At 38.7% G+C, this 26471-nt stretch overlaps 1 protein-coding gene across 1 annotated transcript in view; it reads right to left on the bottom strand.

The window, feature by feature from the left end:
- PTPN14 (protein tyrosine phosphatase non-receptor type 14) overlaps positions 1 to 26471 on the bottom strand; it is a 110976-nt gene that overhangs the window by 68034 nt on the left and 16471 nt on the right. The window contains exon 2 of the mRNA XM_032682132.1: positions 1816 to 2144. Coding sequence (XP_032538023.1) covers positions 1816 to 1992 — 177 coding nt within the window. The 5' untranslated portion in view covers positions 1993 to 2144. The remainder of the gene's footprint in view (positions 1 to 1815; positions 2145 to 26471) is intronic.

The following is a 26471-nucleotide window of genomic DNA, read 5'->3' as shown; positions in this document are numbered from 1 at the left end:
CAAACAAAAAAGAGAAAAAACCCACTTCTGTCAAAAAGTGCTGTATTGTTGAAATATGAACTTTACTAAACTAGTTCAATGTTGCCAAAACTTTGTTTAGAAAAAAAAAGCAGGGAAGGTGATGAAAGAAGGGGAAAGCGTTCCAACAACATCAAAGCATTCTCTTCTGTGTTGTTAAAATATTTTTTTATCTTGAAACACAAACTTTTTGTGCTGACATATTTCTTTTTACATGACAGAAATAATTTTGAAAATGAAAAAAACCCAAAGCAATAGAAAACCCCCTTGAAACTGAACACTGACCAAAACAGCTTCCTTTGCTACTCTACTGTCCAGTCTCTTTTCTCTGGAAAATTTTGAAACTTCAGGCTTTGGAACAAAGTGGAACAAAACACTCTGAAATCACAAAATGCTTTGTGGAAAAGAACACTAACCCCCTGACAGAGTTATTGTTTGCAAATGCAGATGGAGCTCCAGAGAGAATCATTAGGCCTCAGACTCCTGCTACACCAACTAGATAAGCCCACAAGGAATATGAAGAGAATCACTTCATTCATTTCACTGCTTTGTGCATTGGAAGGAAAGGGAAGGACACAACTTCTCTCTAAGGATACCCTAAAGCATCACCAACAGAAAGAAAAAAGAAGAGAAAAAACCAAATTACTGAGAAATCTTCATCTCTAGAAGTAAAGGGGGGAGATGATTCTACTAAAATCCATATTAAAAAACCAAGCTTAGTTTTCAACTAAGTATGTAAAATCACTACACAATATTCTCTCTGCTCTGTTCCTCCCTGCACATTCTCCAGTCTATTCTGCACATAACAGAGTGAGATTCTTCTCTCATTCTTTATCATTATGAATGTATGAAAGGAATTTTTGTTTAGTTTTCACCTGCGATAATTATTTGCATGCTACTTTCCATTTGCCACTACTACAAAGGTCAATGGACCAACTGCATAAGACACTGCAAGGGGCTGTAAAACACCACCACCAGTTGTGCTCACAGAAAGTATCAGTGAGGACAGTCAGATGACAATGCAGCAAATTCCAGGCAGTGGTTTTCAACCTGTGATTTGAAAAAGTTAAGAAGCATGTAGGATACATGCAAGGAATCCACAGAAGGTAAGAAAAGCCAGTCAGTTCATTTGTCCCATGCACGTTGGAAAGCTACTTCTAAAAAGGATTCAACACTTAAAATGAACACTAAACTGTACAGCAAGAAGTAGATAAATAAGGTAGGACTGGTTTCTTCAGCCTTTCCAGAAGCACTGGGAATGTAAAAGAAGCCTTTCAGAGTTTCAGATGTAAAATATTTCAATTAAACAAAAGGGAAGAAAAAACTACCATCCTCAAACTGTTACCAGTTGCACATAACTGTTGCCTATTTCAGTTTTATAGTAACAAGAGTATATTTATATGAAGGTGGATATTTAAAGCTAGGGGAGTCTCCTTCCCAATGGCATAATTCAGCCATAAGTGCTGGTGAAACCACGCTTACATTCAGAAAAGGTTAATGTAACTTGTCCCTTGGCATCCCAGTTCAGAAAGTAACACCTATGGCTTTCTAAGAAAAGAAACCTCATGTTCATATTACAAAGAGCTCTCAAAGCTATGATGGATGAGCAACAGCCCAAAACCTCGAGTGCCATTCTGCCTTCAGTTTTCATGCAATCAGACTATGTTTGTCCAAGCTCCAGCTGCTGATCATATCTGGCCAGCTCTGAGAATAACACGATTCAAATGAACAGACTGCCTGAGCTAAAAATGTGTCAAATTATACAGTGACAGATGGTCTTTCCTGGGTTACTCTTACCTCACGTAATTCCAGCCTCTGAGCAACAGCTTCCAAGCACTCCTGTCCAGTGCTCTCCACGGAGAGGGTGCACTCGATCACATTGCTGTCCAGCAGACGGATCCTTGTCACAAAGCAGTTCTTGCTCAAGACGTTGTAGCATCTGGTCCGTCGTCGCAGTTTCAGCCCGAAAGGCATGGCTGTTGGCCTGGAAGGTCACCCCTTCCCTGTACTCTTCTGAGAGTTATCAGCACACTTGTCGACTTGCCTCAAAGGCTTCTTCAATTGGTACCACTCTCCTCCAGAAATGGAGATAGCTGTCCATTCCCGGGGCGAGCTTCAAGGGATTCCTGCAAAATACGTACAAATAAGTAGACTTAAGTGTGAAATAAGGTGTTCCTAAAGTTCAGTGGGAAAGAGAAAAAGCTTAAGAGTCACATTTAAAACCATAAAATAAACACCTCCACACACAGGGTTGCCAGGCACTTACTACATCTCCCAAATGAACACCTTATTCAACAAACCTTTCAAAATACTATTTTGGCGCTGAATTTAAAGCATAGATTTAATTACAAAGCTGTTCTTTGAGAAACTCAGTACAAACAGTAACTATAGGGCACGCATCCAGAGGTGCTAACTCTCCCACTATTACCCCCACCACAGGGGTCTATAACATAATCTTCAAGTTTTGGTGCCCTCGGGCCAGCTTTGAAAAACAGTTAAAAAAGCTAAGGAACAGAGGCATTGAAAAGAGGTGTGATTTTGAAAGAAGAAAGGATGTCATCAGTCAGCAGGAAATGCAGGCACTCAGCACCTCTGAAAAAATCAAACCTAAAATATGCATATGAAAAGCAAGAAGCATCTCAGCCATTTCAGAGAAGCCTCCTCTGAGGCAATCCCTGGCATTTTGCTCACTTCCAGCTCCAAAGCAATTCTGCATTTCACACTTTCAGGTGGAATGAGTAACTGCAGGAACACAGCTGTCAGAGACCAGGATAACACCGAGTGGGAGCAAGAGAACACATATTCTAGATATTGCTTCTAACTAATACTCCTAGAATTTGTCAGGGACATATGCAACTGTTGAGCCAAAACACCAACTAGACAGAAGAACTAGAGATACAGAAATAATAACAAAGTGAGATCCACTTCTTTTAAAACAAAACAAAGCAAAAAGTTTAGTTAAGAGCAGGTTCAAGCTAAACTAAAAGAAAGCATTTGCACTGACACAACCAGCTTTCTATGTGCTGAGAAGAATGAAATAAAAAGGAAATTACTTGCTACCAAGCCTTCCTGGTTTTATACAAACATTCTGGAGAAAGAAATGGAGGAACATTAAATACTGGCATTTAAAAGTCCATTTCTCTTAACAAATAGTACTGCAAATGAAAAACTAGATTCCATTTCCTTGCTACTTAAGAGAAGCAAGGGAAGGCATTGCCAGCAGAGTATGCATCATTTAGCTGAAGATGACATTTCAAAGAGATAGTACATTGCCCACATGTATCCTTTGGCATGGAACTGCACAGATCAGTTGTTTTCACTTTTTACTGAATGTCGTTGTTATGGAGATTTTTAAAAGCTGCCCATTTGACTACAGTGGTTATCATTACACTAGAAAAATAATTATCACATATTTCATAAAACGTATTTTCCAAAGTCTCTATAACTTGGCATTTATTAGGGTGTTAAAGCAACACAAGCAAAACGGAAAAAAAAAACCAAAGAGAAAACCACAAAACTTTTCGCTGGTAAGGTGTGTGACTACCCTGGTAGTCTACTAAATCCACCAGAGAAAAGCCTAGAGACTTTGAGAAGGGGCACGTGCTACTTGACTGAAGTGCAAACAAACCTATCAAATTAGCGGCTGTGGTTTAATCTCCCATTTTTAACTTTCATGGGTACAGACATAATATATTATTTTCACACAATTGCATGAGATAGCTGTTATACCTTGCATTGCTGTAACATCAGAAGCCATCAAAGACACATAAATACATCCTCACAACAATCTGATGAGGCAGGGATGTGTTAGTCATGACTCACAGAAAAGGAATTGAAACAAACATTCACCAGCTTGTTCAACACGGCTCAGGAGAATGGCTTCAGACCTATCTACTAAAACGTGCAGGCCAGGTTACAGCTTTAACCCCTGCCAACTATTTGCCAATCACCATGCTGACCAACCTATCTGAAATTACAGCATGGATTTGTAAAGTGGGAAGAACGGAAGGAAATTACAGAGAGGGAAGGGTGTGGAGGACTACATCTTATCAGGAACAGAATTTTTTTTCAGGCTCTGGCTTTGCAGACTATTTTAAGTTGGACATATGGAGAGTTTTAGCTGGCCAATTCAGTTCAAAAAAAACCCTTATCTTTCATTACTGTAAGTTGCACACATATCCTTGCAGAGCATAAGTCATTTTCTTTACAGTAATTGTAGTTACAGTTAGTAGTAGCCTAAAGATGAAACCAATGATAGTTAAAAAAACCCAAGTGACTGGCCTCGCTGGCCAGGCACATCGAACACTACAGCTATTGCCAGACAAGCTGCCCCAGAAGGCATGTGTGCAAACTCACCAATTCCCGTATAACAGAAATGTTGATATGGATTGCAAATATGTTGCTCTAAATTGTATCATACCCTTAGGGAAACAAGGCCAGTATTTTCCCCGCTTTTCAAAGGCAGAGAAGTAACATGAGTTTTCCCTTAATTCTGCTGAGGGCGATCGGCCACCACCATTTCCTAAAACTGCAGATGTACAAATGGGTTAATGGACACACTTTGTGTAATATATAGATGGGGTTATTGTTTCATTTCACTTAAACATCTGTGAATGCCCAATGACATCTCTCTCACAAAAAATGTCACACTTAAATTAGTTTCCAGTTAAAGTATGAATTGGAATGGTAACAGTAGGAACACTTAAACCAGCTCAGATTGGCCCAGCCTATGACAACTATTAATTCTCAATTCAGTGTATGTGTCTAAGTTTTCAGTTTACACACATTCTGGATGTCTGACCAACTTTTCCTTAGGTTTTCTGGTAAGATTACTAGATAAGATATCAAAGGCTCTGGTCACAGACTCCTAAAGTAAACAAGGTTCTGTAACGTTTGTATCATCCTAAAGGCATCAGAAGCATTCATTTTTACTCATAGTTATTTTGTAGATGATCAAAAAAAGGTGATGTTGTTGAAAGACAGAAGTGTTTTGGTCTTCCAAATGAAAGATTCCATTAGAGAATCTCCTTTCCCAAATTAAAGGTTGCCAAGGAGGAGCAATGTCCCTAACCAAGTTAGCCCAACTGTGCAGGTGTTCACAACGCTCCTTTTCTCAGACTCACACTTCCACTTTAAACAAAACAAAACCAGTGAAACTAAGGCAAGCCTATAAAAAGCTTATCAGATAACCATGAACCTGTCCTAATTTTAACAAAGGATTTCTATTAAGAGTGTTTCAGCTGTGAAAGAGGCAGACGTGACAAGTTTGAAGAGAAATTAGACTGGGCTCTTTAAAAATTTTGTTTATTTTTTGTTTGTTTTTTCTTTTTGTTCAGTGTTTTCATTATTTTGGATTCTTTCTTTACCTCCCACTGCCATCCTTCAACTTTGAGTATCAGTTGCTCTTTGCGAATTAAGTTCATTCCAAGAAGTGTGCTGAATTAAACAAAGTTCTTAGCTAGAACATAAGTTTTGGAATTTAAACACTGTGCTAAGTGGAAATTCCTTTTTTTTAAGTACATACTTTTCAGGCATACAAAATACACAAGAAAGCTTAAGTCCCTCAACCATTTCTCAGAAAACAGCTACAAAAAAAGAAAAAAAGAAAAAAATGCTTTGAAGAAGCACATACAAGTTATCTGCCCATCTAACCATCTATAAGCAAGCCATCACTATTATCTGATATGAATATCAATTCAAAAGTAAAACCTCAAATCAAAAGTTGAAATAGGGTCCCTCTGAAAAACAAAAACATGGCAGTAACACTCTCAGTGTCTTGGAAAGTAGTGGTCTGACAGACAGACTTTTGCAATGCTTAGACAGGCATGTGCTGATGCCAGTGCTGTACAAAAGTAGAGGCACAGTCGAGGAACAGCAGGAACAGGGCAGCCATGCACGGGGGGTGAGCTGGAGCCAAGGGTGACCCTGGCAGGACAGTGTCCTCACCCATCACAGCACAGCCTTATAGGGGATGAGCTGACAAGCAGAGCTGGGTGCTGCAAACGGGTCCATCGGGAGCCCCAGGCACGGCCTGCATTGAACCAGGTCCAGGGGGCTCCAGCATGAGGAGACAAAGCTGGAGGATGATCTGCCACACAACTTAGGAAGAGGCTGATCTGAAATGGTTGTCCCAGACCCGTGGGCAGAGGGTGGGGAGGAAGCCCCAGATGAGGCTGGTCAGGGCCATTGAGGCACGCAGGTGCACTGAGAGCCAGAAAAGGCAACATCGTTCACAGGTGCGGGACCAGGCCAGCTCTACACTCTGACTGTATTTTAAATCTTTAACTCCTTCCAGTGCATGCTCATCTGAGATGAAGGCTCCATTTTGCAAAATATCTCTCCTGGAACAGTTTGATGACAAACATCGTGTACAAAATGTAAAAATCAAAACAGCTTTTTGAGAAAGCATCTATCCTAAATGCAGTTTCATCAGTACGAAGACAAAGAGATACAATATCTTAGTGGATCCTTGGTAAAGTTTAATATTCCTCTGTTTCAGGACACCAAGGAAACAACGAACAATGAGCCAGCCCCTTTGCTATCATAGATATTGGAATCGTACCAAAAAATGTTATTTACTTAAAAAAGCCATATGGATAAAGTCAATGGCTGTAGAATAGGGAAGACCAAAGGTGGCAAAATAGAATAAAGAATGAAAAAAATTTGACACAGAATAAAACCAAACCTTTAATCCATGATCTCATGCCAAGCACAATATAAGTTCTCCTAACATCTTTCACTAAAAACCAGCTTAAAGATGGGCCTGATGTAAACCATGTATGTCTCAGCTCAGGACACTCTTAGCTACCTCATTCTCTACTTTGCTTGAAAGCCTTACCAGCATACTGTCTGTGTAAAGGCAGCAGACACGGAGGTATGGATCCCTCCAATAGTGTTTGATTTCTCCATAACACTACTGCACCTTGCAAGGTGGGAGAGGAGGAATCATTGATCAGTCTTGCAAAAAATCCTTCCCTGTACAGAAGGGGTTTCAGAAAGTACCACTCCTTCATTGTTCAACATCAGAATACTGTTCTTCCCATATCCAGAGGCAGGAAAAAAATGCACACCTCGTACAACCAAGAATATCTCCCAAGCACAGTGCTGGGTACCAAACACCTTCAGGCTGCAGATGACACAGCTGTAATTGTTTAGGGAAGAAAAGGCTAATCTGTTACTGCTACCTACTATGAGCAATCCGCCTCCTTCACTGGCCAGTCCTGCATGAAGAACTAGGTCAGATTCACACTGTGATATGCAACACAGAATCGCTTCTGATTTTTAAGAAAACTTTGTTAGTTTCTGCACAGAATATAAACTTTCCCTATGGATCTAAATTACCTGATGCAGATAAAAATTTGTGATTTCCGAAACCTTTTTTTTTTTTTAATGAGACCTTACAGTGAAATCAGGTCAAACCACCAGTACACAAAAAGCAAATGAATGAATATTTTAGACATTTTCCAAACCTAAAACCAAAAGAAGCCAGAAATACACAAAATTCTTCCTTAGCTCTTCCAAAGTCAGCTGGGGCTGGCCAGATTTTTGTTTGTTAGTAGTTTTAAAACAAGAGAGACTGAAGGGAGCAAGGGAAGCCACTAGGTGTTTTATGAGGAAGAGGCCATACAGCAGAAACTGCTTTGTGAGGTAAAGGGCACTGCTCCAGCCACTGGGCATTCTCCTGCTTCTTTAAATTTATTTGAAGGCCAGGAGAGAAGAAAGGCTTATAAATAATTGAGGCGAAAATAACTCCCAGGACATTTCCAAGTACGTGACTTGCTCCTCTATTACAGACAACAGGTACAGACTGTACTACATTCAAAGGAGGATAAATAAATAAATAAATAAAAATAGCGTCTGATATGAAATGCACTTAAAGCAGAATGCTTTCCTCTCACTTCATTTGCTTTTGTACATAATTTCTGAAACTCCAGGAAGAAAGCAATTACTGTCAAACTGCAGCCTGTATTTACCAACAGCACATGGCACCCCTCCAGCATTCCTCTAGCACTGCAGGAGCAGCAGCACACCTAACAGAAGTATGTAACCCTGGGCTGGGTGTGACACCACAGCATTTGATGTAGGCTGCAAGTGGTACACTGGCCTACAGTTTTAGGGAAGAATAAAAATAACAGCGTATGGGAGACAAGACATCTGACATAATCCATCTCCATCTAGTTGAGTTCTGCCTAGAGGAGGAAATCTCTCCCTGCGAACCCAGCTTTCTCTCCTTTGATTGCTGTCATGGGAGAGTTTCATGCAGGTAGAGCATGGCAAGGAGTATTTCTGGGCCCAACAAAGTGTCTGTATCCCACCCAGTTTTGTATCCTACTCAGTTATGGGTGGAATTCCCATAAAGCCTGATTAACTCTCAGGAGTCAAATTTATCTATGGACAGATGAAAGGGGGTTTTAACCGTTACATAATACGAGTCTTCTGCTGCAAGGCCACTGACTTCAACTACTTGTTTATACAGTTCCTGGCAAGACATGGACCTCATCCTCAAGCATTTAAATCCTTAAAAATTCTTGTAGGGGTGGGAGGGAATTTGAATATTCCCCTAATACAAATAGCAACAAAACTTAACATTCCCACCTCTGCATTCTGGAAAAGGAGTCAAATTATGATTTTATTTCATTTTATAACCATTATAATACCCTGCACAGTCTCTAAGCATCTAGAGATCCCATACCTGTGTGCATGAATAGATGCCATGGCTTTTCTAGGACACTGAACTCAGAAGACAATTGCTACTGTTACTACTACTGTGAGTCATCAGACAACAATATGCAGTGGCCAAGGATCAAAAAACCATCTCAGTTAGCATTTCTACTTTCCCAATTCAATCACAGCCTTCCATTTCTAGGAAAACTTCCGGTCTCCAGTCGATCCATCCTTGCTGTAAAAGATCTTTTTTTATCTAAAATGTCATGTGTTTTCACTGTATCCAACTTGGGTCAGATTCTGCTTTCAGTAGTCCAAATAAAATGTCTAGAGAGGTTTAAATAAAATCAAAACAACAACTTCAATTGGGACCAGTTAGAATTCTACCCTTTCCTCTCCTTTGTTGCAATACCCATGAGAGTACATAGTCACTGACTCTGAAGCACATAGACCTTTGTATGTGCACCTGTTGTTATTCCCTCCTCATGTCTCCTGCTGAAGCACCACACTTTTTATGTAAAAACACCTTTCTTGGGCATCCACAGAACTATGCAGTTTTGTGCATACCAATCTATCAGGCAGCACCTAGGTACTTTTCTGTGTCAAAGTCCACAAGTACCAAGTACTTTTATAGGTCTCAGCTAGTGTGTCCAACACAGTTTTATCAAAGAAAAGATGTGGACTTCCCAAACTGCAAATTAGCACCTTATTCATTACTTCCTTACTCATCGCTCCAGAATATCCTCAGCAATTGAACAGGTCTTTCTAAGGCAACAACTGATGAAGGACTCTTTTTGAGATAGTCTAAGCATTAAAGTTAGGAGTAGCATTTGCATAAAGTAACATATCTACATGATGCTTGCATTGCCATTGTGATTAGTTTTAATGCACATAATATCAGTAATGAAGGTAGAGTTACGATTCACTTTGTAGAACTTTGTGTTCCAAAGTTGCAAAAAAAAAAAAAAAAAAAAAAAAATCAAAATGCCAGACTCCAGTACTTTTCCTTCCCAAACAGGAAATGCTGCCTGTTTATGCCAGGTGTCTGCAGTAGCTCCACCTCCCCGTCATGACAGGGTTTAGGTCTGCAGGGTACAGCAGTTAACCGTTTACAATCCTCTCACACCTTGGCTATGGTATTCCAAGACCTCAAATAAGACACAGCCAAGAGTGCCTAAGGATAGCACCTGTCCCAGGATGCAGTTTTGTACCTGAGCCAATCTCATTTAAGAGCTGCCTAATGCTGGGAATGGAAGGGAGGTCCTGCTCTCTTCCCCCTCCCTTAATTCCAGAGCACACTGCTACAGCTCATGTCAGCTCTGGAAATCTGCTGGGACCTCCTCCTGGCTTCAGCACTTCACCTTCCTGACTTAATAAAAGAATATGATCCTTTTCAGCTTGGTTAGTGAGTTTAAATAGCTCACAGTGGGGCCCAGAACGAGTAGCTCACTCGGCACAGGGAAGAGAGGAACCACACAGCTCAGAGAAGGAAGAATAAGAGCAATTCTGCCCTGACAGCAGTTAGTCAGGTCAGTTGAGCACCTTGTGAAATCATAGCCCCGGGAAGGGTCCTGGTCTCAGCAGGCAAATGAACTCCCCAGAACACACTCCCATTATTCCTCTATGGCAAAGCTACTTCAGAATACAAGTTGCTTTCCCTGAAATAGCCAGTTGATTCAAATTGCACAAATTTTTTCGGGGGGGGGGGGAGGTCCCTCCCCTCTTCTCCTCCCCTCCCCCCCCCCCCCCCAAAAAATAAAAAGCATTCTGTAATTGAATGTCCATAAGAGGAGTTAATACTGCAACATCTGGATGCATTATGTTTCCTACATGGGACAAACCATTCAGAAGAGAAGTGAGACCAGCATTCTGGTATTTTGGCACATCTTTCTTTTAAACCTGGTACTACACTTCATCTCCAAGTGCCACCCTTCAGAAAAGGCATGAGGTCCTGCAGCCTACATTTTCACTAAACATTTCCTAGTAATCAAAGATCAGGAGAACCTAACCATTGTTGTAAGGGACAACTATTTAAAATCCATTATATTCAAGTGACTTAAAAGTCTGTGAGAAGATTTGACAGGATTCTTTACTTTTTGTCCCTATTTTATGCCTACTGGCTACAACCTGTAGCAACATAGTATCAGTGCCATTTACTTTTCCTTCCAGTTAGTGACCTTTCTGAAAGGTTTTCAACTCCAAACTTGATGGAGCTACAGTGATTTTAAGGGGTTGCATTTCTTGCTAAATACAACTGATAGGCATGCAAAAACATTGTAAAAACAGTGAATTATATGCTTCATAAAAACCACAGAAAAACTTACAGCATATTTCATTATTCTCTCATGTTACAAAGATATGAGTCAAACTAAAAAGTTCTAAACACAAGATAACATGAATAGCAGGATGAATTGCTCCTACAGAAGCAAGTATCAGATAGAAAGTAAAATTATATACCCCAGAGCATTTACACTAGCTAAACATCCACTAGTACAAACTGGTGCCCGTTGATGTGTAATTTTAAATAACGCAATAAAAAGTTGGTTAAAAAGACACAGAAATTCAAACATCACCTATCCCGCTTTAACGGAAAAAGTATCTATTCTCAAGAGTTGGGTGCAGTTTCACTTCTGTACTGGGATTCTGCAATGGAACAATGACAAGAGAGCACTTGGAGATTAGGAAGCAAATAACCACAATGCCTGTAAGATTGAAAGATCTTCCTGGAGCTCATTACGTGGCTTTGGTGTCAGATCAAGACTGGAAGCTTCGTACCCAGATTTACACAATTCTGCTCTCAGCTGAGACCCTGCCAGAAAGGTGTGTTACAGAAGCAAAATATGGTCCTGTGCATTTAATAAAGGTGTGATATTTCTGCTTCTGCCCTTCTTCTGATTTTAATACAGCTTATACAACTGAGTTTTTACAATTTCTACTCAAACAGTGGTCATGCTTATGTACACTTCATTCTTCTTCACTTCCTTTAACATATATATCTATGTATATAGATATATATATATATATAAAATAAAGTCTTTCAAAACTGGGAAAATTTGGATTATAACTAGAGATTTCCAAAATGTAGCATACTACCTCTAACTCTTCAGAAAGTCAAAAAGGTATCTGTTTAACATTAGGAGGTCTCAACATATGCGGATTCCTTAGATCACCAGGAAAGAAAATGTTTTCTTAAAAAGTCTGTCTTGAAAATCCAAAGAATTCTGAGGGTACAATTGAGGGGAGAGGGGAAAGATGAACAAGAAGCACTCAACTGGCAACACATCAAGTGTAAACAATGTGGTGGCCATTCTGAACTGCAAACCTGTCCTTTTCCTTGCAGGAACGAACTCCAGTGCTGCTCCCACTGATGTCAGTAACAAGACCAGCATCAATTGAAGCAAGACCTACACCTGCAGGCTTACAGTAAGAATAAAACTTTGTTCAGTTTCTCTGAAGTTTGGAGCAATGGTCCACTCTCTTGGAGAGGCTCAATTAGGCCCATTCACATATTAGATAATGAACTGGGGTAATGTAATGGAGGAAAAGTGGCTGCAGACAAGCAATGAGAGCCAAGCGTGATGGGGTGGAAGAAAAAGGGATAAGGGGGAGAGAGAGAAGAAAAATACAATTAAAAATGCATGCACACTGTAAATCCCAAAACACAACCAGGCACATTTAGTTACACAAGTAGATACTTCATACAAGATCATAACATGAACTTTTGAACTTGCATGGAAAAAAGCCTCTCCACTACTTAATGCGTTAAAACATCGACGCTACAAAATGCTGAGAAAATTCCTTCAAGTTGTATCAAAGGAGGATTATATTGTGGGTACATGCATGAAGAAAGCAAATCTGTTATCTTTACTGAATATAGGCCTTGATGTAAATCACACAGCCACAGTCTGTGAATAACTGCATTTGTTTCGACAGCAAAACACCTCATCTGAAATACAGAATAGCTGCCGGAAATGAGCTAATAGTACTTTTCTTTCTGTATTAAAGGATTATTTTCCAGTGCCCACTGTGTGGGCTTAAACACTAGACTGAAACAGTCAAAATACTTAGAAGTAAGATTTATGGCTAAAAAGGAGGGGGCTAGGGGGGAGCCTTCTTTGAAGTGACTGACTTCTTTGACCAGTGTCTCAGAATTACTAGGCTACAAAAGGACCCCTCTCTGTGAGCAGCCCTCTGCATTTTTCCTTCATCTCTGTAGCAGATCATATTGATAAACAAGATTTGAAAACAATTACCTGGGTATCACACAGTTGGACAGCATGCAGTAACTGAAATATTATGAACAACCAATGTCTTTTTATTTTCTAATAATTTTTAACAGGAAAACTCTCACACACCTCAAACACTACTCAAGCCATCAATATGAATCCTTCAGCACTAGTATGTTTTTCAAAAGCTTTCAAAGGAGCTTGGAGGAAAAAAAAAATCACGAAATTACTTCCACAGGATTCCAATAAGTGTTGCTAATTACATTGACAAAGGAAGAAATTGTACATACTATAACCCCCCAGTCTTTCACTGTACAAAAGTGTAATTTTCCTTTTTTAGTTGTAGCAGTGCTGTAATAGATCTGTTTAGATTGACTGCTTATTTTCTCCAACATATTATTTGTCATTAATTCTACTTTAGAGCACTGAAGATGAGTAAAACTGTATTAGTTTTGGAGTATAAAATACATGTTGCAGCTTTATATACAAACACACTGTAATAAATTCTAAAAACTGTGCCATGCCATTCTTTGTTCACCTTTCCTAACAGTGCTTCAATAATCACTTTACTACCTTTCCCCATGAGTCTGGACAAAATACTCACCCTTTACATATGATGATAGCTTTATTCAGAATCATACTTGAGGTTCTTAACTTTTAATGAGATTATAGCCTAATTCTTGTTAACCAACCCTGTTAGAGAAGGTAGTTGCCTTGTAACACTTCAGAGTGAAATACTGTTTTGTAGAAAATTTTACTTCATCATGAGCTGAGAAGTTCTTTAAAATAAATAATCTTTATTTCTTGCTCAGATTAATCCATTTTTATGTTAACATTTTAGCATATGACTGGAGCAACAAAGACCAAAAGTGACTTGTAAGCTTGTGACCCTCTGTAGCTCACATAATAGACTTTGTAATTAAAATGGGGAATTGGTATATTAAAATGGAGAGAGAGAAAAACATTACATCAAACATTAAAATTGTCTTGTTCTGCTGTTCTTTACAAGCAATTTAGCTTTAAAACAGAAGAGTTAGGTTGACTTTTAGTTCTCAAATGAAAAGTAGTAAGGTTACTCCAAACTTAAATTGCACAATTTATTAAAAAAACCTAGGTCTAGACACAAATTGCACAAAATCAAAACATCTTCTGTACAACCACAGGTAGGTGTATTTACTGTATGTTTGTATCAAAATGGCACAAATAGGCCTGGATACACTGGATACACTGTAGTGGCCATTGAAGTTCTATTGAATGCAGGCAAACAAAAAAATATTATATATAGATTATGTAAATTTATTTCTTCTAAGTACAAAACTTAAACACCAGAACAGAAGAAGCTGGAGCAAGATAAAAAATAGTTAAACCATCTCTCAGTATGGATAATGTTATCTTGTTTGGTATCACATAAACGGGCTCACTGAATTCTAAGGTGATGAGGTATCCCTAACATTTACACTCAGCTTAACTGCAACACAGAGGGAAGTAAGAGAAGAAACAAGCAACAAAAACAAGTGGAGAAAACCCATGTGGCACAGCTCTCCCTGTAATCCTGTCTCTGGTTAGCAAGTTGGAAGCATTTCATTTCTTTAACTTGAAGCCTGATATTCACATTCCTCTGTGGCTTAATGTGGACATGGACTACAGACTGCACTCATGTCTTAAAGGAGCTAAATGATTTAGCACAGCAAGCCTGTGAGACGGATAGCCAGAAATGTTATATTTACATCCACTTTGAAGGAGGAAATTAAATTTCACAGTCCCCAGCTCTACTGCAGAAGTAGGCAATGCCATGTGGAGGTAGGGATTGGCTTAAACTAAAATCTGTCCTTGGCAGTTGTGAAGACACTCATGCCTTCTGAAGTGCTGTTAAGTGGCCACCACTCCTGTGAGATCAGTTAACCTGTACTGATGCAGTGTGGGAGTGAGGCACGTTCCCAAATACAGCCTTTCTAGAACCAGTGCAGAATGGCAACAGGTAGAACAGAAATCAAACTGCAGATGAAAATGTGATGCCAGTGTGCATCTTATTCAACAACTGACCACAAAGACAAGTCTGTGATAATACAAATTCCTGTAATCATGGAATACTAAATTGTTTTATGTGATGAAAAAAATGGAGCAGACCAAACCATGATGCATGATGCTGCCTTACAGCAACATCTACCACATACAAGGCAACAGTGTCACTGGAAGGGAAAAGGGAAGCACTCCCCACCAAGTGGCCACCTCACAGCAGTTCCACCCAAGCTGTTTATTACTGTTAAAGTTCATCATTTCCATTTCCATATACTAGGCTCCAGGACAAACTTGCCAAGAATTAACTGGTCTGCCTCTTTTATAAAATGATTAGCTGTGCTTTTGAAAGAATTACTAAGGACCAAAGGGTCACAGGGTAATTATTTACAGAACTGATGCCAGGGATGAAGTGACAGATAAAGCTATTATAAACAACATGCAGAGTACGGAATGAGAAACTCCTACAATTTATTGTCTGTGGCTGTGAAGTGCAATTCAGCTCAGAGATAGCACCAGCTCTGCTTTCCTCTTTGTACTGATAGACTATAAAAAAAATACAAAATTTGACTCAAGACCTTCAGTTCTCCAGTTCCAAGTTCATACAGGGTTTACTTAAGAAGGAAAAAAAAAAGAAGAAATCAAGTCCCCTACACAGTAGACATCATGAAGAGGTGATGTTGCCTTGCTTTGGTTTGGAAGGTAACCAGCTCAATTGGGACAGAATTAAAGTGTTCTCTTTCAGCTAAATAAAAGCTATGGTTGCAGGATAAACCACTGTCATGCACTTCAGCATAAGGAGGGTTTATAACCTGCTCTTGTAGGAGGGAGACTGGAGGCAGCAGAGTTCAGGCCATGACTCTCTAAGAGGGAACAGGATCACTGGAAAAGAGTTTTAAGTATCCTCATGAAAAAAAAAAAGAACAGCTCATATCTTCCCCAGCCACTCCCCCATTGCAGAATACAGGACACTCAGTCCAAAAGTATTTTCAGTGCCTAAATATAACGCAGGCATTCACGTAGCATAAATAGGAGAATCCTTCTGAAGGGCTGTCTTCAAAACATCCTCCATTTTTCAGTAAGACTAGAGTTCAGTCATATACTGGCATGTCAAATTCAGGATATCCTTGTAAGAATAATGAATTTATTGTTATTATACCTGGCTATTTTTATAAAGTTTCTGGAAGCAAGAAACACAAAATGTGCTTAATGACGATTCAAATACCTTCACATTTCTTTTTGGTTGCAGATCAAGAAGATGTGATGGAATACAGTCATATCCTTATGGGATTTCATAATACCAGTCTTCATTGGCAATCACTGATTACATACCCCAACATCAAACTGCTACATTTTTTCAGTCTTTTTTCCAAAGCTTGGGTATATAAAGTCAGAGTAAAAAATAGCTGGCCCTTAATACTATGGTTTATGTCAAAAATAATATGAAACTATTAGAATCACAAGGCCTAGCATTCACTTGGAACACTAATACTGAAAAATATCATAACATCAAGAAAGAGTAAGGAGTTTTGAAGAAAAGCTAACAGGTAAAAGAGAGGAAAAGGAAAAAGCACAATCCAAAAGAAACCCTCACAGAAAGAAGGTTGATGAGATCCCAAACAGTCACCAAAAAAAAAAAAAAATAAAATCTAAAAGACAGTCCAGGACTGTTTCTTATTGTGATCCTTCTACTCCACCAGGTGTACTGGTAGAGGAAATCAATCATCATTAATTTTCTAATGAAGTGTCACTGGGGACCTGGGGACCATAAAGCACCATGCTATAAAAGGATTTGTTCCTCCTTCTAACCATGTTATCCTATCTGACCCACCAGCTCCTGCTCCCGCAGGACACAGCATTAGCTGTTCATGGCTATTGAAATCAGCAATCCAGCTGTGCCATAAATAACATGCAGTGAATTAAACCCTTAAAAGTGACAGATATCTTCAATTTTTACTGGAGGAAATGTGAGCCAGCTTGGGGATGTAGCGTCCTGACACCCCCTTCCCATGATGGACAGATTTCAAAACCCTTCGTTACCATCTCTAAACATTCAAGAAAACCAATCACTTTACTGACAGTAGGGTGTATGCACTGGCACATATATGTCTTCTGACAAGGACAGCACAAAATCTAGTATCATGTTTTCACAATGGAAATTAAAAAAATAAATTAGTAGAGCCACAAGACCAAGTTCATATTGCAGGATCCTCCTTGAGGTCACTGGGCTAAACAATGTTCTGCCTGTTAGTAAGGCTCAAACTGCAACACCTCATTATCACGACCTATGAAAGTATTCAGCCTGACACTAGGAAAAAAGGTCAAATTTTTTATTTTATTTTTTTTTTAAATTAGAGCAAGAATTTAATTTGCAGAGGAGGGAGAAAACATCACTGGCATAAAGCGGAGAGAAGGTAGGGAGAAAAAGACAAAAGATTGGCAAAGATAAGCAAAGAGCAGAGAAAACATTTTATTAATGCAGATAGGAAAGGGGGGGGAGGAAAAAAACTTTCCAGCTGTTGTCCGATTTGTAAAAAAATTTCTAAAATCCTTTGCCTATTCAGGCTGCATTTTTTTCCACTGCAATCAAAATTCATCATCTTTTTTCTTTTTTTTTTTTTTGTAAAAAGCTAGTAATAAGCAATTCTAACTCACCAAACTTGTGTTCAAAGCAAAAAGCACAAAAATCTGGGTCTCATCCTACTGATCAAAAAGAAATCTAGAAACCACCTCAGCCCTAATTTATGTTTTAGTTCCTTCAGTAGAGAGGTCCAACATAACCACTCACTACCAATTTTCAACAGTCAGGCTCATCCTTTTATGTGAGTTATTATTCAGACAACAGATGAGAGCAATTATATCGTTCGATAAAAATAAGTTCACATTTGCATATTACTATCATCTAGTACCTCACAGAAGTGAGAATGATATATTTTTGTCATCTGTACACAAATATTACAGTAGTTCCAAAGAGTAAGCAAAGTGAAACACCACATTCTAGAATCAAAGCTTCCTACAACCATAGACATCAAATTGCCTCCCAGTTTCTCACCTTGCTTTTCCCTGGAACAGTCTTTATGCATCTTAAGGGGTTCTGGAAAAAAAAAAAATCACTACTTCTACAGACAAGAAAAGTAATAATGTACTACATAATTTCCACTACCTGTAGAGTCTTAAGAATTTACAAACATGACAAGACTGTCTGGGATCTTGAGAAATGAAGGGAGACATTCAGGCAAGAAGACCTACATTAAATAATGGTCCACACAGTTGAAGAGGTTTCAACACCTTCTTTCAGCTGCAGAAACAATATAGGAATGATATAAAAGCTCTCAAGTGGTATTAAAATTATGTGCCTTAGAGTATCCCATATATAGTTAGCTTCTCTTCATAGGGTGGTACCCTGAATACTGCAGAATGAAAACAGAGGAAGACTTTGGCTATAGATGTTAGTATAAATGTGCTTCTATAAGTATTGTTTTCCTTCTACAGAACAAAGAGTGAAATATTCCATGTAACATTTTATTCTCCTGTAAATGAAGAATTGCATGCAGACTTGTAGTGAAACACTTTTCCATGTGCAGTTTAAACTGCCAGCTTTAAACAGAGAAAAATATTATATGTATCCATGGATATCTAATTTTAGAAAGACAAACAGTTCTCCTGCTCCAGCAGCAGGAAAAAAAGATGGTAAGAAACAAATAGTTATTTCAAGTCATACGGAAAGGAACTATGACAGTACGTGACGTGCGCAGTGTAGTAAGGACTGAGTTGGGCAAGTGCCCATGAGGAAAACAAGGCTTTTGTGGGCTCTGCATCTGAAATCAACAGGCTACAGTTAAAGCCATCACATCTTACTGCCCACTTGATAAGCTAATTTTTCTAAAATGGAAAAGCTTTGGGAAGGATAACGCCTTTAGAGCCTTTAACAACCACTGTCAAGCCCTATGTCACGTTGGTAAGCACTTAGACTGGCATTATGATGACTATAAAGAGGAACTGTAACATCTGCATGTAATTTATACACTGCTTTTCCCAAGTCATTGTGGTTTTGGCTTACAGAATTTGTCCAGAAGTCTTCAAAAACTGAAAAGGGAGATTTTCCTGTCTATAATCTGAAGCAGAGAGCTAGACAGTTCTACTGCACGCAAGCACACATCCATCATAAATTATACTTCTTGCAACCAAAAAACAGTAAAATCCAGCATGTGAAATGCACTATGAACATCTCAAAGAAAATACATTTAAAAAAAAAAATCCAAGAGGGAGTTGAAATTTGTTTTGTTTTTTCCCCTAAGAGAAAAGAAAAATCACAGTTCTCAAAAAAAAAAATACCTGGACATAAATGTATATTTTCTGGAACACTGGAAGCACCCAAAAGACCTGTTGGAGCAAGTGATTTAACAGGGAAGCTTAGGACACTACTAAAAGAGTTTTCTGAAATAAAATAGTAGTTTAAAAATTAGAAAAAATGAATGGGTAACACAAAAACTTCTGTGGAGAATGCTGTTTCCATTGACACAAAGCTATAGAAAATGTTTGGAGATGCGCTGTATAAAATATTTTGGATGCTAAGCATAATTTTTTTCCCATTCTAACTGTAAAAACAAATAATTCATGCTTGGATTTCTGTTGATTTTCTTTAATTTTAATTTTAGACAATATCATAAACATACAGAAACCTTTAAGGGTAGATATTTATGTTCATTAGAGCACATATTGGGTCTGTGTGAAGAGGTCCAAATAAAGAAAGGCAAGGATCTAAAAAGAGAAAATGCAAAAAAACCCTGTATGTCATGGCTTCTGGACCAAAAGGCCAGACTTTCCTTACAAATGGAGTGTCAGTGCTGGAATATTGACACCAAAACCAAGATATGAAAAGGTCCTTATATTTATCTTCAGCAGCTGTTAAAGGCAGTAGCAGTCTGCTCAGTAAAACTCACTAGTCTCCACTACCAGAAAAATTTATTTCTCAGAATATGATTCCTCAGAATTACACACAGTCTAATTAGCAACTGAGTTAGCCAGCTATTTTCAATTATGAACGAGCTTTGTAATTCAGGTACACTTTCAGGCTGTATTATGCAATTTATAAAACACTTTCATTCTTCAAATATCCTGTTAACTAGGATCCATTAAAACAACCGCTATCTTACCTTCGGAATTGAAACCTGCCTCACATTTCTGATTTCTTGTCCAGCAGACAAAAGTTTACCAGTCCTCAAGGCATGCTGAATTGTATTTAAACTTTCCAGGTCATCTGAGCTTGGAAATTATGTTTATTTTCCTTCCCCAGCTCTTACTTGTCGAAACTCCCTACAGTATTGTACCAACCACAAATTTAATCAGAAATCAAATTAGTGATTTTGGGATGATCCTAAATGCTTGTTTTTGTTTGTTAACAATATCATTAACAGAAAGCAAAAGAATATTATCCAGAAGGACATAGAAATTAAAAATAATTGAAATATGATTATGTCAAAAGTATGACAGGGCTTGTGACTCTCTAAAGATGGACACCAAAAATTCAAACTGAGACACTGATAACGTTAAATCCTAAGAGATATATCTCCCTGGCCTTAAGTTCGATAAAATATTGTTCAGAAGTGCACCTCCTGTTTAATCAGATTTGCAGTTAATTATCTTGGTTTAAAAAAACATTAAAATACACATAACTAAAATTAACCTCATTGTTCATTAATACTACTAAAATTTACATAGATGGGCTGAGGACAAAGTAACCACCCAAGGCCAGCAAAAAACAAAAGGTCTGAAAAACAAACTAACAAAGCATTTTTTTAAAAGGCAGTTTTGAAATTTACTATAAAGTCTAGAAATAACCACTGAACAATTACAGTTACAAATTTAGCTTGCCAAATTACAATTGCATTGCATAAATCCAGCAAGTTATGCTGGATCCCATGCAGGGCAGTAACACCCCCATCTCAAAGTCCTACCACAACCTTTTTAAATACAGACCAGCTGACCTTCCTACTTTAACTCTCTCTGTAGTTCTTTGTTAATGCCTGGCTCGATTTTCTGCTTCCTTATTTTTATCACATATGAGAACATTGGGGTATTTTGGCTACTTACAATGTTCAAAATGGTTTTTTAATTAAAATAGCCAAAATAATCCAAATAAAATTAACCAAGAGAAAATAGTGATACACAAAACTCATTTCCCTCAGTTAAAACCTTGCTTTTTAACCCAAATTTTATCTGCTAAAAGTTTACCAGCCAGATTTCCTCCCCCTACTCCAGCCACTCAGGCACTGGACAGAGGCTGAATCTCTCTCCCAGCAGCCAGCCAAGAATTCTCTAATTTCTGACCCTTGCAGTGACCCATGCTGAAGTGCTGGGCCAGAGGCACCCTGACAACCAGGTAGTTCTTGCTTTCCACTGTATGCACTGAGCAAACCTCGACACAAATTTCTTTTTTCAAACCATAAGACTTCAAAACAAACCAAACAAAAGCTCCTAAAAATCCCCAAAACAGGGAGCTGAAACATGTCCGTGGAAGCACACACAGACAAAAAAAAAAAAAAGCTAAACCAGATCAAATGTTGCATAGGAAGCCAGGACCCTGTTTGTGAGCATGTGTTCAGGACCCAACAGCCAGAATGGTTTGAAACATGATACAGTCTCTTTGATACAGCTCACTAGTTTGGAAGTGGAGGGGCCGTATCCTATTAAAAATAACAGGAAATTGACCACAGCAATAAATCTAAAGCTTTGGCTGCTACAATTTCTTATCTTCCGTGAGCAGTTGTTGGTGTGCAAAAACCATGCAACTTTTTCTTCTAAGAAAAAGAAAACAAACAATTAGAAAATCACTCCAAAACTGTGGCCTCCACTTGGTGATAGCTTGCATCAATCAGTGACAGCTTTGGGAGACCCAGATCCCCCAAAATCTTCCCCTTGTCATACCAGGATATTGTTATATTTTGATGGTTTGCTGCTGCCTCCAGGCAAAACCATGTCACTGAGAAAGTTAAGACGGGTCACGAAGACTGACAAGTCCCAAGGAACCTCATCAGAGGTTTTGGCACTCCTGACAGGACTTGCATTACTCTTCTCATGCAATTTCTGCACCCAAGTGATCTCTCTGTCTCCTCTGATAGCATTTTTCTCTTTATCTACTGAAACAAATTACGATCCAAGATGACAGCAGCTTCTTCTAATGGCTTACCAACACTTAAAAGGGACTGCACCAGGCAGTGTTATCTCTGCAATTCCCACTAGTGGACATGCAGTTTCTGCTGGGCTGGAGAAAAAGGGATGGGGGAGGCAGGGAAGAGGTAGCCAAGGCTCTTACTCGGATGAAATAAAATACATAGGCCAAAGGATTTTATTCAACTGGCAGAGACTACACGGAGTTTTTTGCCAGCATAACTGTGTCTACTGTGGGTATGACTTTTTTCCCACTCATAAAAAGGAGAGCTTTGCCAACAAAACTTTAAAGACTAAGACCAACAGTGTGGGTGTGGGGTTCGGTTTGTTTTCAGTACACGAGTGAAGTTAACTATGGTCCAGTTTCCTGCCAATCTAATCCACACATCACGTAATGTCAGTATTTTCTTTGTTTCTTATTCTGATTAGATTCTGCAAGTATTTCTGGAGCAGTCTTTTCAGGCAGGCAATCCTCCTCTGAAGCCGTTGTTTTTATTTTTTTTTATTGTTTTAAATCCCAGTGTAAGATCCCAAAGATGGGACAAATATAAGGGACAAGTTGTTCAATACAAAGAGCAGATACTTACTTTGAGAGCTAAAACCCTCTAAAACATGTATATTTTGCTTGCATTTACAACATGGTAGTTGCATGAGATATTCACAATGGAAAGATGAAACCACTGCACCTACTGAAAAAACTCCATCCATCAAAAAAAACAAAAACACCAAAACTTTCTTCCAGCCCTAGAGACTTAAAAACCAGAAGATGAACTGCCTTGCACTAGGACTAATTATAGCAGAGTAGTTACAACATGTTTGTAGATAACCTCACCTATGAGTATGTGCCAAAACCAGGGCTCAGTTCTCTCCTGCTACCCTGGAAGAAGGTGGGAGGGAAGTAAGTTCCATTTTGGATCCTACAGGACTCCAAGAACTATCACCCTTTGAAAAAAAAAATATATATATAAGCAAATGGATTCAGAAAACTTCCTCTCCCTTGCATAGACTATTTCTGTAAAGCTGTTTAACTACGTTAGACCTGAGATCGCTATATGCACCTTCTCATTTCAGTCATCCCATTTTGAATCTCAACCAGCTCCTAATCCCAAGCATGAGGAAGACTCCACATGTTTTTCAGAAGACCTGCCTCTGAGCACAAAAAGTTATAAGGCAAAAAGTTCCATTTTTTAACATTACTCCTAGATAGTCTCTTCTTTAGCACCAAAAAGCCTAATACAGAAGTCCACAAAGTGCATGGTGATCCCACTGACAAGAAAATAATACAGAAGTCCACAAAGTGCATGGTGATCCCACTGACAAGAAAACTCTGTAACATCGGCAAAGGAACCATTAGGCCACCAAAATTACTTTCCACTAACATATTAGAAGGGAGAGTTAGAGGTTTGGAATTTCTTCATGCTTGAGGGCTAACTCTCACCAACACCAACCCATCTGTCATACACTGTTTTATGTCTGTTTTGATTTCTTTTTTGCTGCAAAAAAGGGAATGCACATCAGAAATGTTACGGACCACCAGACCTGTTTCATATATTATCAAAGCTAAACATTCAAGCATTTTATGGAGATTAAGAGATTAGAGTCCAAGAGTTTTTAATTCTTCTGTGTGCAAGGCTCTCTCTTTCAATCAAATTAAAAAGTGGAGTTCAGGGTATGTTGTTAATTCCTGAGGGGAAATGATACATAACCCACATGCACAAAGAAGTTGGCTTGCATGCGGTTGTTTTTACAGCATGGAATCTGTTTCAATCTATGTTTGTTTAACAAGATGCAAGTCTAACAATGGTAATTTACTAAAAGCTTGTGCACTAAGTATGTACAATACCAGAAACAATGGTCATAACTCCTTCCAAAGATACGAAAGCATCTACAAAACTATCAAAACATAAGCACTGCCCTGGATTAGTTGTTTCAAAACCCCACATTCCAAATAGCTTCATCATTTCAATAATCCATCTATAAACATTTAACTAATTTTGGACTACTGTTTCACATTCCAGCAACGAGTTACTGCTAGTCAATCCAGCACAAAATTTCATTATTTGTATTTTCATTGATTTTTTTTTTTCATCCGTAGTATCATTACGGCTTGCTCAGACAACTTTTGCAACAGTAAATCTTGGCTTAAGTATTATATTAGAAACACCAATAGTTCAAATAGTTATTTACTATTAAGCTCCTCAATCTATATTTAAGCACTTGAATTACCAGCTGCTTGTACAACTAATGGCCAGTGACAACACCATTGCAGAAGGCAAAGTGGTATTCTGCCTCTCCAACAAGCCTGTTTGTCAGTGCTCAGGCCCAACCAACATCCTGCAGTATTACAATCATAATCACATTTTGAAATGATTCATTATTTACAGTGCTGTTTGAGGCTTACTAGGTGATATTCTGTTTTCCCTGAAAAGCCAATAGAGCTAAATGAATCTTTGTGATGAACAACAACCTCTGCCTTTAGCTATTGCATCAGATGGGTCAAAGGTTCTTCAGGCCCTTCCTGAAGAAATGTGCTCCCAACACCTGTACATTACAGAATGTATCTCACCACGATTTGGGCTAATATCTTACCTGCCTAGTGTCTGCACCAGAAGACTGAACCATTCTTTGTCTTGCTGACCATATGGTCTGTGAAAAATGTTGGTTCAACATCTGCATTTTGCTCTTACCATCAGAGCCTGGATACAATTTTAAGTCAAGACAGAGTGGAAACTTCTAAACAGGCAGGTTGCTGCATTAGCATAGAATCAACCAGAAAACAACTAGGTGTAGCAATTCCCCTTGAGCATCATTCTCATCAGAAAACAATTAACACCAACATTTACAAAGCGTATTAGAAATGTTAGAAATATTTGCTTGGCAACAGCAAACAGCTAATGCACAAACTTATTCCTGAAGACACCTGGTGGATTTTGGAGACAGTTATACTGTAGTAAGGTCTGTAAACTATGGGTGCTTACAGTGCACTTTTTACTACCTTCAAAAATAAAGTGTTTCTTATTTCAGACACATTTGGTCTTAATCAACTGCAGCAATCAGTTAACCATCATTCAATCACAAATACTTGGAGAGTGACTCACCAGATGTCAGGTGTTTAACTTGCATGTTCCTCAAGTAACCATCTAGCTGCTGACATTTTTTTCTCCCATCTCCAAAGCACTGTGCACATATAATCATAGTAGTGGAAAATTTGCATCAGAGGATTAATATCATTAGTTATCATGGTTAGGATTAATATCACTAGGAGAGATATGCAATGCCATAACCACTCTGAATCTTGTAACAACCATGACCTAAACTGAGAGTTGTCTCTGTAAAGACAGTAATCAAGGGAATGGAATTTTCAAGATTATTTGAAAATCCCTTTTTTCTGATAGTGTTCTACTACTCAATTCTTCAGCCACTACAATGAAGGCACTATCATTAATTTTTTTTTTTTAATATAAATTCAATGGTGCTACCTATTTGAAGTAGATCCGGCATTTTAATTTAGCACATTTCAAAACAGTACCAAGTCATATAGCTCATAGTTTTTTTCCTGGTTGGCTGGTGTCAATATATTCAGCACTCACAGAGCATCTGGTTAGCAAAATGTGGCAGCCTTTAAGTTTTGGAATTCCTTTCAGCATTTTTCTAAAAGAGAATTGTTTTGATCCCCAAGTTGGTCCAGATGGTATCTCAGAATTGTCCAACTCCTCTTTTAGAGATAGCTGCCACTATTGTTCCAGAGGGGCAAGCAAACAGGCTTTTCAAAGATTGCCTATCTAAGGAAGTTCATAACATCTAAATTCTCTGATAAGCACTGACAGGAGAGTTTTTGTAAATCAAAACTACTTCTCCAGTATGTTAGACTAGAGCTCTGAAGTTTGATGCAGCTGCTGGGCTAGAAGCACCAGGTGATGGATTTCCTCAGAACTCTCAGAGTGCTGATCCTGAAATTGCAACAAATAGACTAGAGGGTTGGCTTGGATTGGAGAGCCTGATCCCATGCCTGGTAGAATGCCAGAGCTTGCATAAAAAAAACCCAACACACTGAAAACACTTAAGAGCAATACAAAGAGGCAAGAAGAGAAGATTCTTGTTAAAAAGGCACCTTGTGCAGTGCCTCATGTGCCTAGCAGGCCTCTTATAATCATTAAGGTTGGAAAAGACCTCCACGATCATCAAGCCCAACCTGTAACTGAGCACCACCATGTCAATTAAACCACACCACTAAGTACCATGTCCACTTGTTTTTCGAAGGCTTCCAGGGATAGTGACTCCATCACTTCCTTGGGCTGCCTGTTCCAATGCTTAACCATCCCTTCAGTGCAGAAATTCTTCCTGATGTCCAATCTGAACCTCCCCTGGTCCAGCTTG

Source organism: Chiroxiphia lanceolata, chromosome 3 (assembly GCF_009829145.1).
Source record: "Chiroxiphia lanceolata isolate bChiLan1 chromosome 3, bChiLan1.pri, whole genome shotgun sequence".
Taxonomy (NCBI): Eukaryota; Metazoa; Chordata; class Aves; order Passeriformes; family Pipridae; genus Chiroxiphia; species Chiroxiphia lanceolata.
This window is presented reverse-complemented; position numbering and strand designations above follow the sequence as displayed.